Source organism: Antrostomus carolinensis, unplaced genomic scaffold (assembly GCF_000700745.2).
Source record: "Antrostomus carolinensis isolate BGI_N321 unplaced genomic scaffold, ASM70074v2 scaffold5419, whole genome shotgun sequence".
Taxonomy (NCBI): Eukaryota; Metazoa; Chordata; class Aves; order Caprimulgiformes; family Caprimulgidae; genus Antrostomus; species Antrostomus carolinensis.
In genome coordinates, this window is record NW_010337722.1 from 6,191 (window position 1) to 19,113 (window position 12,923).

At 38.6% G+C, this 12,923-nt stretch overlaps 1 protein-coding gene across 1 annotated transcript in view; it reads right to left on the reverse strand.

Moving 5' to 3' along the window:
- Positions 1-12,904, reverse strand: part of FDX1 (ferredoxin 1) — a 13,047-nt gene extending 143 nt beyond the window's left edge. The window contains exons 1-4 of the mRNA XM_010175262.2: positions 12,832-12,904; positions 12,044-12,077; positions 7,100-7,224; positions 4,160-4,289 (exon numbers count right to left, since the gene is read on the reverse strand). Coding sequence (XP_010173564.2) covers positions 4,160-4,289; positions 7,100-7,224; positions 12,044-12,077; positions 12,832-12,904 — 362 coding nt within the window. The remainder of the gene's footprint in view (positions 1-4,159; positions 4,290-7,099; positions 7,225-12,043; positions 12,078-12,831) is intronic.
- Positions 12,905-12,923: the final 19 nt, after the last annotated feature.

Consider the following 12,923-nt stretch of genomic DNA (forward strand, 5'->3'; position numbering starts at 1 on the left):
TTCAGCCATCCCAAACCCATTATAATCTGGAAACAGCTACCCTTGTGGACTGTCTTAATGGAGACCAGTAATGAATTGTATGCATCAATGCAAAGATATACATGGCAAGAATCATGTTTTACATTAAGTAACAGTTCAGTACATTGGAGAGTTGTACAACAAGTACCTCCTACTTGCTGAGGCAACATACAGGAAGGGTGACCCTTCCAGTTTCAATGGTTCCAGTCAAGTGCAGGGAATGACACTTCATCTCCCAAGGGAGATCTGGCACCTCTGAAGAGATGAGGGCAATGAATCTGAATGAAAGCCTCAGAAAAAGGACAGCCTAACCCAACCAGGGCCTGAAGACAGCCCAATGTTTTTAAACCAAACAACTCAAGATTGGGTCATTAAGGCAGAAAGGAAAGAGTAAAAGATAAGAAACACAGGAAGAAGAAGGATAAAATACTCATGGCACCTGAGGAGATATAATCCTTCATTTTTCTATCTATCATTCAGCATGAAAAAATCTTGTGTGTGAACAATTAAAATCAAAAGATTTAATATCACCACAAAATTCTGCAGATACCACAAGCCACTTGTATTGCTGGGTTGTCTTTAACTCAATGGCCATGCCCTGGTACTTAAGTATAGAACACTTAAACATCAGCACGGACAGGCAATGCTCTGTGGCACCAGCTGAATAATTTAATCAGGACAGGAATGTAGGCAGAGATCTTATAAAAGATGGTACTACATGAATATCTGTCTATACAGAACTCTTCCAAGCACGTAGTGATCAGCTGTTGTTAGAGCTCCCAATTCAGTACTACATCCAAAAGTAATACTTCTATGTAAATGACTGTACACATTGACTTCAAATTACTGGAATGTATGTATAAATACACACATTTACCAGAAATTTCAGCTCATTAATATGCATCTAGGAACAGCTTTAGAAACAAAATCTATTGGAGAGATGTGATTTCTGATCTTTATATGTGGCATTGCCTGTAAGGCTTAATTTGACTGAAGTGTCTGTATTCACTAAAGACCAACGTAATTATGTATGTACTCTGCAGCGTGACAATGGATTCACTTCATGGGAAATAACAATGCCCGTTGTTTTAAGCCTGCTACACAGCAGTACAAAACAAAACTAGGCAGCACTAAAATAACACCATGAGAAACAACCTACCTTCTCCTATTCAAATCCTTCCACAGCATTTACAATTTGATAGATATTTAACCAGATCCCCCCACCCCTTAAAGCTGAAGAAGCTTGGATCCCAAAAAAAGGTTATTTAATCAGCCACTGCATGAAAGCCATTCCACCTTTAGCCAGTTCTAAGGTTTTTCCTTTATTCCCCCTCATTTGACTACATTAAAAAAAAAGAAAAAAGAAAAAAATCCAACAAAGCAGGAGGTCAGAGTTGCAGAAGTATAGAGATATGGTGAATCCCCATTTTGTCATATAATGGTATTTTCTGGTTTTCTCCCTGTTCCTACCTAATATTGCCAGTGTTCCATTTACCTTTTTGAGGTTTCTTTTGCACCAAACATTAAGCTCACATCCCTGGAGAGACATTAGCTAGCTGACAGCCTGTTTGAAGTATGGCAAAGTACCACTGTTTTACTCACCTCTCCATATGCATCTGTCTTCATTCATTCTCTTTTCCCAAGTCTTTCACAAATATGCACCCTAAATAAAAGCTAGCACCAGTCACTTTCAGATCACACTGTTGATCACATGCTCTTAACCAACAGCCAAATACTTCTACCTTGTTAAAAGACAAATATCAGGGATTTTTTTTAACCAATTACTTATCCTTTCCAGGGCCTTTGCTTTGATCCCATTGCAACTCAAAACTTTGTAAAGGATTTCTGGACCTAAGTAAACTACACGAACTGTAAGATCTTTCTTCATGCTCAGCGACTCATTTGATTAACTCCTGTATCTGTTACTTCCCTCTACAAAAGCTCTGTTGAATTCTTTCCTTACCATTATTTAGGATAAACTACAAAAAAGCAACAGCCCATGCACACATGATTAACTCGCTGTTCTCCAGGTCCAACGACCTCACTTTAAATGTTGGGTTGCTACCTTCCATTCCTTTGATGTGGAAGCAGTTTTAAACCAATGAATTAAGCGTTACAGACAGTAGTTCAGAAATGTCATCCTGAATTCTTGGTAGCATTCAGCCAGGAGCTCTACTAGTCATCACCCTTTCTTACTACTCATTTTACTTGTTTGCTGGACACATCAGAGAGATACTCCACAAAGCCTTCTGCAAAGAAACTTTCCAGTGCACAGACATCTCATAACATCTCTAGAGACAACAATATAAAATAAACTTTCCTTTTATGTTATCTTTTTATATTTTAAGGGCACATTCTGCATCACCTATTGGCTCTTCATGCAGACAATTTTCCTGCTTCTGATGAGTTAAAAAACCAAAAATATTTTTCTGCTTTTTAGCAAGCTATTTCTCAGCTTATTTTTTTCTTCAGTAAAAAGAAGAAACTGAAGCATTTAATTTGCCAGGATTTGCGTTCCCTCATCTTATTACTGTTAATAATCTCTACTATTCTGCAGTTATTCAAAACAATTTTGTTTTAACCTTTCTAATTAGTCCAACATTTAAAAAAAATATTAACCTTCATGGCAGCTGCTAGCTGAAACTTTCCCAAATCCAGAGAGTCACTGACAAGAAAAAAATTTATCCTTACACTTACGACAGAGCACAGTAATGCATCTCCCTTACACAAATTTCTATCAGCACAGAAGTTTAGGTAATTGGTTTGGCCCAGAACCTAAAAACTCGTAGGAGAATCATGGTAGATGGTAAGAGTGAAGTAAATTCACACTTAGTAGGCTTATGATTTTTTTCAAGATTGTGAATGTTTTTTTGAGAGACAGGAAAAAGGATAAAACAAAAGCTGAAACAAGTTTCTCATAGCTTGACTTCTTTGCCTTTAAAACCTCCCAGAAAAGTTAAGATTTGGCTGAAGTGAGAAAAAATGTACCTTCACACAGAAACAATTAGTACAGGATTCCCATTACTGGTATAAGGAGATAAATGAGTCAATTCAGAGTACTCCTTTGCAGAGACATAAAAAACCCTACGCTATACAGGCCAGGTATAAAGCTCTCTGACGTCACTGGAAAGATTCTCAAATACTTTGACAGGCAGTTCCACAGCAGCATGAAAGAAAGGGCTGATGAAACCTTGTAAGGCACAGCTGCCTACTGTTCACGGGGGTATGTTCCATGACACAGCCCACGTGTACTCCAGCAAGTAGTGCAGCCCACTAGGAACAGGTCTGTGATGAGGATGTGACACCCTAATTCCAAGGGATGTGGTGGTGGGGGATGCATAACAGAGGCTACCACTAGTCTAATCCTACACACTGAAATGCCCATTAGCAGTTAGAGCACACTTTGGGATTAGTTTCACCTAAAGGGACGCTGGCTTGTGTGCTCTTAGAGCACTCTGACATGAGTCAAAGCATGACAAGTGGGGACACTGCTATGTGGGACACTGTTTATCCTAGAGAAGGCTCGGGAGGGGGCTCTTAATAATACATATGGTAAATAAATACCAGAAAGGTTGTGGAGCCTCCATCCTTGGAGATATTCAAAAGCCATCTGGACATGGTTCTAGGCATTGGCTCTAGGTAGCCCTGCTTGAGCAGGGGAGTTGGACCAGATGACCTCAAGAGGTCGCTTCCAACCTCAACCCTTCTGTGATTCTGTGAAAAGAAGATCTGATCGAAACTAAAATACTAACGTAAACACATTCATTAAATACAGTAACTAGCTACACACTAGACTAATAGAGACAGAAAACAGAAGGGAAGGGAAACAAGAAAATTCACACACAACAGCAGCGGTGAAAGTTTTGTTGAAAGAACTGAGGTTTTGGTCATGCTTCAGTATCCAACACTTCTGCATCAGATACCTCTGAAGAGTAAGTGCTGGCAAGTACCACAAAAACAGTACTGACATCTTTTAAAGATTAATTCAGATAAACAATATTTAAGCTTGGCAGTCCCATTTGTATAACAGAATCCAGCTATTCATTAAAAGCTGATTACGTCATTCTAAGAATACTGGACTGCCCCATCTGCAAACCTTTCTTTCCATTCTTTGAGGCAGTGAAGCATTACGTTGCCTTACGTTTCTGTGAGGCCATATGCCAGGTCCAACATGTCCATCTCTTCATCAGTAATTGCATCTAGTTTCTCAAATATGTGGTCTTCAAAGATTAAATGACAAGTTGAACAGGCTAGTGTTCCTTCACATGCACCTAAAGTAAAAAAAAATAAATAATAAAATCAAGATACCAGAAAAGTCAAGTTTCAAGTTACAGCAGAATTTCAGAAGAAATCCTTCATATATGTTCATCTCATACAAGAAGTATCTCTGTTGATCAGTAAAATCAGTGTTTCATATATTCCCACATTCATATATCTATTCTGCAATCAACTATCATCAGTATTTCCACAGGTCCTACAGCATTAAGATTTACTTGAATGCAGTAGTTAGTTAAAACACGTAACTAATTCCCTTTCTACCATTTAAAGAGAGAAAAGTTTTCTACTGTAAGAATGCAGACAACGCTGCCAATCAGCACTACCTAATTTATTGCTATGGTTGATCCTTCTATCCCTCTTTCCCACGGTTCTGAGGTTTTCTTAAGAAGTTCAACAGAAGACACATGCTAAACAAAAAATTCCTCAGAAGTACAGAAAGGAAGGATTTTATACTTGGCATTTCTTCTCACTCAACAGAGCACTAATTGGTAGCAACAAAGAGATGGCTAGAGAGAGATGGTTTTCTCTCTGTTAAAGAAGCCTACATGCATTACTAGACAATCCAGCCTGAGCCAAGGATCTAGTCATTTGCTAGAGTTGAACAGAACAAGCATCAACTACATCTACCTGCTAAACCAACTGGGTCATCACAGAACAGTAAAAGTTTGAATACTAACAAATTTGTCTCTGCCACTGTACAGGGTTGGCACCGAGTCCTCCACTTTGTTGAAAAATACACATGCAACTTCAAGCAGGGGAGAAAGCTGAACTCTTCATACTTCTGTGGAGACTGGGGTTGGGGCACACAAACCTTCACCTCTGATTTAAATTCTTAAGGAGAAGCAGGTAAGATATTAGCCAAGTTTCATTTATTCACTCATTTCCAGGGAAAGCAGAACCAAGAGTATTGTGACCACATCACTTTTGTACTCCCATGGAAACAAAGGGAAGCAAGGCTGTGTGTGTAACCACTGCTATGACAAGGAACAGTGGGATTCATCACCAGACCACAGGAACCATACAGAGAGCACCCTGCTGTTACATGCAGTAATGGTATCAGCAGCACACATTCAAAATCACCATGACACTGCACTGGAAGACTTGATTTTTAAAATACATCACATCTTCAAGTACACACAAACACGTATGAAAAAGCAGATTTTAAATAAAGTGCCAAATAATGTAAAATTTGTTGTATCAGCAGTTTAAGCAAAACGTTTTAATGTTGAGGGAGGTGAGGGGGTGGTCGGAAACAAAGACCAAAACCACTGACCAGTGTATTTTCTGCAACTGTAAATCTAGCAGTAGCAAACAAATTGAGTGCAGCTGAATCATTCAACAATTTTGTGTTTGCACAAATATATTTCTATTATTATTACTGCACTTGGGATGCCCTCTAGTGATAGAAGTAAATAGTTAAGATTTAATTTTACATATTTTTCCCCCCTCTTTTTTCTCTAAACATAGAACACACATTTTTACATTATTTATACTGCATTATATCTCTGCCCTAGTATGGTGCTTCATTAGCAAATGATTATTGAAATGGGACTAGCTTATGTTATAATTAAAGATTGTTACAGTATCTCATATTTTTAGTACAGCTTCTGTTTATTGAAAGCATTTTTTTTCCCCAGCACTTTACCACAATGCCTTAACACGGCTGATATTCACACAAACTGAGAATGTTACTGTAGAGTACAAGCAGACTAGCTGTAAGCCTATATGACACATTAATAACTGATACATAAAGCTAGTTATCGCAAAGCATTATAGATTTTTAAGAGACAATTCCTCTTCCCCAGATGTATGCAACTCCAGACGTAAGAGTTGTCTCAGATGTAAGTCCAAGATTTAAAACCTTATCAAAGATTCTATTACTAGCAGTGGAATTTATTCGCACTTAAGTAAGACTCACCTCAGATGTCAATCTGTGCTACACTAGCCTACCTGTTTGTTTCCTCAAATTGCTCCATGCTCTGCATTCACTCGTACAAACTGTACTTCCACTTCCTGCTTTAGTTTGTACCATCGATTCTTAAGTTCATGTTCATGTAAATACTGGAGGTATTAACTGACATTATTAAATACCACTGCTTTGGGCAGAATCCTACAACTTCAATGGAATTAACTATGGAAAGTATGAAAGTCTGAAGGAATAGGGAGGTGTTATAACTTGCTCCCGTTTTGATTTAAAACAGAACTTGTACTGAGTTAGAATTTCACTTAGGGCATTGGTCTCCTTTATCCCAGGCCTTTAATAAGAATTAAACTTCTTGTTCTTCCTTACTAACTGACATGGATTTGGTTGTTTCTTTCACTTAGCACTCAAGTACCACAGTGAACTGTGCTACAAAAAGCCTGATCATAAATTGAGAGTATGGCAGTACTGAAGTAACCAGACAGGTTAGAAATGCATCAGTTTTGTGCTGCTTCCAGAACCTTTCAGCTCAGCAGAGTCTGCAGGTGGCATCTTTCAGATTCCACCTTGACAGCACTCTGTCCACATTCCCCTCCTTTAACATTCAAGCAAGGCTTACCCCAAATATTTTTTAGAACTTGACCCAAAATACACTATGCACCTGCAGGGAAAAAAAACAAACAAACAAACAATGGGGAGGAAGTCCAAATAAAGTACAGCTAGGTTTTATAAATAAATTAATAAATAAATATTAATTTACAACTGGACTCAATGATATTAAGAGTCTTTTCCAACCTCAATGATTCTATCAATACTTATGAATAACTGGTAATAGAACATCCTTTCTAGAGACTGAATACAGTATTCAGTGAATCTACTTACCAAAACCATCTATGTCTAGATTATTATCAACAACAACATCCAGCAGTGAATCCCCAGGTTTTCCTTTGGCCGTTAGTTTGTCACCATCACGATTTATGAAATTAACAGTTATTTTGTCTTCTGAGCTGAAAAAGAAAAGTATATAAAGGAATTAAAGAAAGAACTCTAGAATTTTTTAGATCTTTAAAATTGATTGAATACTGAACTAGTAATCACTATGAACTCTAAGAGCACGGAAACCTAAGTTACTGGCTTTTAAAAGCTGTAACAGGTACAGGCATTTACTGCTGTACATTGAACAAAGGAGATTAAAAATAAGAAAAAAAAAACAAACTTGGTTTGTGTTTTGTCACTAGAAGCCATATCAGATCCTGTTGTTTTGCCTTTCACTGAAGAGAGTCAAAGCTATTTTATTTTAGGCACAATATTTGCATATTTGTATTTTTACCCAATAAAAGATCTTATTTTAAAGGTGTCTCTTCACTCCTTTCTGTGGAGTCTTCCTCTGTATTTATTAAATTTTAATTTTCTCATCATTGCAATCTAGGACACATTTAAAAATTTTCCCATTTCTACATAGAGTTTAAGGCATTTTACTTTGATAGTTCCAAAATTTAATTATCCTCTCCTCCCAAGGATGTAAATACTCCAAAAGTATTCTGCTTTTTTTGAGCAGATTCTCTTAGGATTTCACTTCGTAATGTGAACTTTACTTTCTAGTGAAGTTCAAAGTTTTGACATTGCCTTCAAAGAAAGAAAGTTTTCAATTTTCCTGCTTTTCAAACAATTATGTTTAAGAAAAATTTCTCTCACAGTCTGCATAAAAATTCTTAACACTAATGCTTTTAATATGAAAAAAATTGGTTTTTAGTGTTCCATATGATGTCATTTCACATGCAAATTAAAGAAAAGCTGTTAAAATACTAACAACTAAAATACAGTTTGTTTTCTTCTAAACTATTTTTTTTTCCTATAGAAAGTGAGCAAAACAAGAAAAATGTATTGGATGGACAGCAAAGAAACCTGCCACGAGATGAGAGATACAAATAAAACAACTGAAAGCTAACGCAAAAAAAAAAAATAAATTATATGTTTCAATGTGAAATCCATGTTTAAGAACAGCATGCTTAATATTAACTTTAATCTTTTTAGTGATCTGGTGTTTGAGTGGTCTATCATATGGAAAGCATACAAGCTTGAACATCCAGTCACTCCCTGAGAAACTCTAACCTGCAGAGCTGAATATTAAGGCCAAAATTTGAAAGTGTCCATACTGAAACATCAGTAAACAGCTTATTTTTGGAACTGGCTGTAAAAGAAAATGTGTTTTTAGCAACCTGAGTCCTAGCTTGTTTTGAAAAACAACAAATGTTTGCTGCTGTAGACTTGATATACTTGCCCCAACTGTAAGCTCAGTTGTCAGCAGTATGTGATTCACCATGAAGTCACGTTCACTTCCTGCCATAGCGTCCCTCAGACCATTCTCCAGAAGGCAGGCACGAGCTACTATTAACTATAAATTCATTCCAAAATCATAATCAGGAATGAAGGATTGACCTTGCTGATCTGCAGAATGCAACTGAGGCACGCACTATAATAAAATTCAGGAATCTTAAAGATCTGTCTTTACGAAAAGCAGTTCATGTTGCGCAGTCACCTGTGATACCAAAGGACCAGCTCCAGCAAACCGCTCTGTGGGGGCTGAAGTTACCGCTCTGCTCTTCTTTCTGCTTCTCTGCTGTGTTAACACCTCCCACAGCACAACCAAGGAAACAAGCACCCACTGCTTAGATATCCTAGTAAAAAATTCCCCACCTTCACTGGAAGTTTAACAATTATGGGCTCAGATTACATCAGAAAGGTATAGATTCATGTTCTGACAGCCAAAGTAAACCACCAACGGTGTAATTTTAAACTGCTCCAAGAAGCCCTTCCAGAGCTCACCAAAATACACTCTCATTCACTGCAATATCTGTGTCAACATGACAAACACAACCCTGACAGGAGACACAACGCAAGATGTATTTGCATTTATGGGCATCCTCTGCCCAAGGTATAGAGATGGCAAGTACTAAATATTTGCTCAATATCCAAAACATACCCTTTCCTCTCTTACAGGACGAGGCAATCACAAGTAACATGGATCAAACAGCAAGATGTCTCGCCATCCATCAGATCACTGGAACCTTTGTAAAAGACAACTGATCTCCCTCCCAGTTTTCAAAACACACCTGAAACTGTCTTCACCTGAGATAATACTTTAATCCAGCACAAGGAGAAGGGTCCTGGCCCCCCTCCTTTGTTCCTTCTATCTCTAGCATTCACCCTGTCAGGAAACAAAAAAAAACCTGGGTCTGGAAACAAAACTGGCTGAAACCCAACCTTTGCAGGCCAATGGCCCCATCAACGTCAGAACCAGTACAGTCTGACCTGCCCTTTATATGAAACTTATATCAGTTTAAAACAACTCTGCTACTGCAACTTCATGATGCAATAACACAATCCAAGCTTCATCATCAGCTTAAACTGATCTCCTTCGAATATAAAAATGTGGTTTTGGGTGACCCCCACTCCAGATTGCCCCGACATCATCCTTACACCGGTACTATAGTTAGTCAGCTCATTTTGCTAATCTGGCTGAAAATCAACCGTAAAAACAAAGTAGTCCCATCTGAACCAGCAAGCAGAACTGACAGAAGCACCACTGCCCACAGCAAAAATGAGGAAACAGGAGTGGGATCCCCTTTTCAGTAGTAACAATCTTCCATTCGCTTCAGTCAGCTGTGGAGCTGCAGGGTGGCTGAACACACCTAACTGGTGGGACATGCAGCAGGGGGACAGACCACAGCACCCCCACTAAGTCGCTGCCTTTTGTTAAAGGTCACTACAGTAATTAACAGGACCCCATCCAACCTGGGCGATAACCAAAACTAAAATTTATATATTTGTAATGGAGTTAGAGATAGTTTTCTTAAGTCTTCCGGTAGGACCTGTTTTCCTGCTACTGCCATCTTTACCATGCTTCATATAGCCAATATGTTTAATTAAAAAAACCAGCCAAACAAAAAAAACCACTGAGGCTTTGTTGTACATGAGCCTGAGCAGTGAAAATATTTTCAGAAGCACACATACGTAATAATCAGACTAGTCAGACATTCAAAACACATACTGTGAGGATCTTTTCAACGACTGGGAGATACTATTGGAAAAATAATTATAATTATACCTGCATGAAACAATATTCAGGCTTTATAAATGTCAAGTAACATGGCTTTTGTCTACCCAGACATTGTTTGCATGAAGAAAAAAAAAAAAAAAAAGAGACACCACCATACTGTGAACTAGTCACAGGCAATTAACATGAAACACACGCCAGGTCTATGCAAGTATAAATAGCCTGAGGATCAACAAAAGGAAGAACAAAACATATTTTGTGTAATCTGCGTAAAGCATAAATACTCCAATTCATGCTCAGATGAACCCCTTTCATCACTGGATGTGAAACACAATTAATTTCTTCCTATGGTTGCCACAGTACTATCATTAACCTTCCCTAGACACCCTAAATTAAGCATACTGCAAATGCACAGAGGAGCACCAGAGAACTGTAAATGCTGCTCATTGTCCCGCCCATGCAAAAAAGGGTAAGTACTGCGAGAATCCTGACAGCCACCTTTTCACCCTTAAACTAAGTATCCTTTTGAATCCTCAGTTATCACTTCCAAGTTAAGAATCACCTCTTGCATTCCTCCAAACAAAATGTAAAGACAACCATTGTAGCCTAGTATTACACATGGTGAGACCAACTCTGTTCTTCCCATATCTGTTATTAAATGGTAAACCCAAGAGCCCTACCTAATTGTCTGGAGAGTTCAACAAATGAAACAGGCCTCAATAAAAATATGGAAGCTATAAATCTGAACCAACCTTTTAAACGTGTAGTAATTATGTTGTGCACCCAAAACACTGGACAGTTATCTAAACTGGTATAATAGAATTCTGAGATAACTACTGTTCACCATGAAAGCAAAGGGGAAGGTAACAGATAAAAATGGAGCAAGAGAAAGAATGAAATGGAAATGAAAACATAACACCTTATGCTTCACTGAAACCCTGGGGAACTTCTACTCATAAGAATCACCTCAGCTGATGATTTATATAGCTAGGTCTTCATCCTCTAGACACAAATACAGCTAACTTCACATATACAAACAATGATGTATCTTTTTACTGGAATAACACTGACTGAGTATGCAAAGTTCAGCAACTGGGTCTCAAATGGTAGGACATCCAGAAATGGCAGGACTAGGAAAAAAAACCAAACAATTTCCATATAAGTGGAAAAAACCACTAATATATGAAAGAAACAAGGATTTTCTCTTTCTCTCGACTCACCAGCCAGGTTCTAACATGGAGTATATAAACAATACATTTGAAATACTTGCTTGCGTGAGCTTCTTGCTGGTATGCTTGCGCAATGAATGTGAATAAATTCCAATCTGTTTGTGAAAGACCTGGGGGATTACAGGTCTTGCGTTACTATTGGGTAAGGAAAGGTTTTCCCTTTTTAGTATTCTTTTTCCTCCCATTTTTACCAAACTACTGAAACAGTTTCGATGGCAAAGGCATGACTCTACCCTCTGGAAACAGGCTAGGTGTGATAGTTCAACTCAGCTGGCAGCCACACAGGATACAGCCACTCGCAGCCTCCCACCCCACCCACGGAATCGGGGAGAGAATTGGAGGGGTAAAGCTAAGGAGACTTATAGGTTGAGATAAGAACAATTTAATAATTGGAGTAAAAATAAAATTAAAATAATAAGAGTAATAATAACAACTATATATCCATGAGTGATGCAGAGTACAATTGCTCACCACCCGCTGATAACGATCCCGAAGGAGCGAGAAGGAACCTTGAAACCGAAACTGCAATCCCGCAAAAGCGAGCCCGAGAAATTCCCTAAAGAATCCCTCCTTTCTGGTCAGCCCTGGTTAATATACTGAACTTGACATAATATGATATGAAATATCTTATTGACATATCCAACTGTCAGTTCTGGGTTTTACCAACTACTACACTTTTCTTCTCTACCCCCTGCCTCCCTTCCAGTCCTCTGTTCTTAGAAACCGCCCAAGCACAGTGTCCTTGTAGCTATCAACATTATTCTCATAACAATCCTCACTGAAACCAAAACACAGCGCTTTCTAGCTACCCAGAAGAAAATTAACCCCATCCTAGCAAAAATCAGGACACTAGGCTACACCACTGATGTTGGACAGCTGACCACGGGTCCTGTTCAAGTTAAAGAAACTTCTCTGGAAACCAAGTAAATTAGGCTTTCAAAACTCCTGTATTTTGAACACTGAAAGTTAACTGTAGGCTCTGACCTATTTTTGAATACACAAGCCAGAACATTATGCATAAACACAGGCTTTGACAACCCATACTATGCTGCAAATTTATAGCCGTGGGCTGTGGACTATTAAATCTCTACAGATGTAATGGATTTTGAAACACCTACTCATACATACTGTGAGGAGAAGAGAGGTTCTGCACACGAGTGCTCTTCAGTAAAGAAAAACGATACTAAAGGGAGAAGAGACCTTCGGTATTGGGCTCTCCCTGATGCACCCTACTTCTACCACAAGCCTAGTCAGACTTACACACACACACGCACACACACAAAAAGGCAAGCACTGGACCACTGATACGGCCACAGCCTTTTACAAACCTAGCTGAGTGAGCACCGGGAGCCCTAACCCAGCTTGCCGTAACTCCCTAAGCTCTGTCACGGGGTTCCACATCACAGCGGGCCCGTGGCTC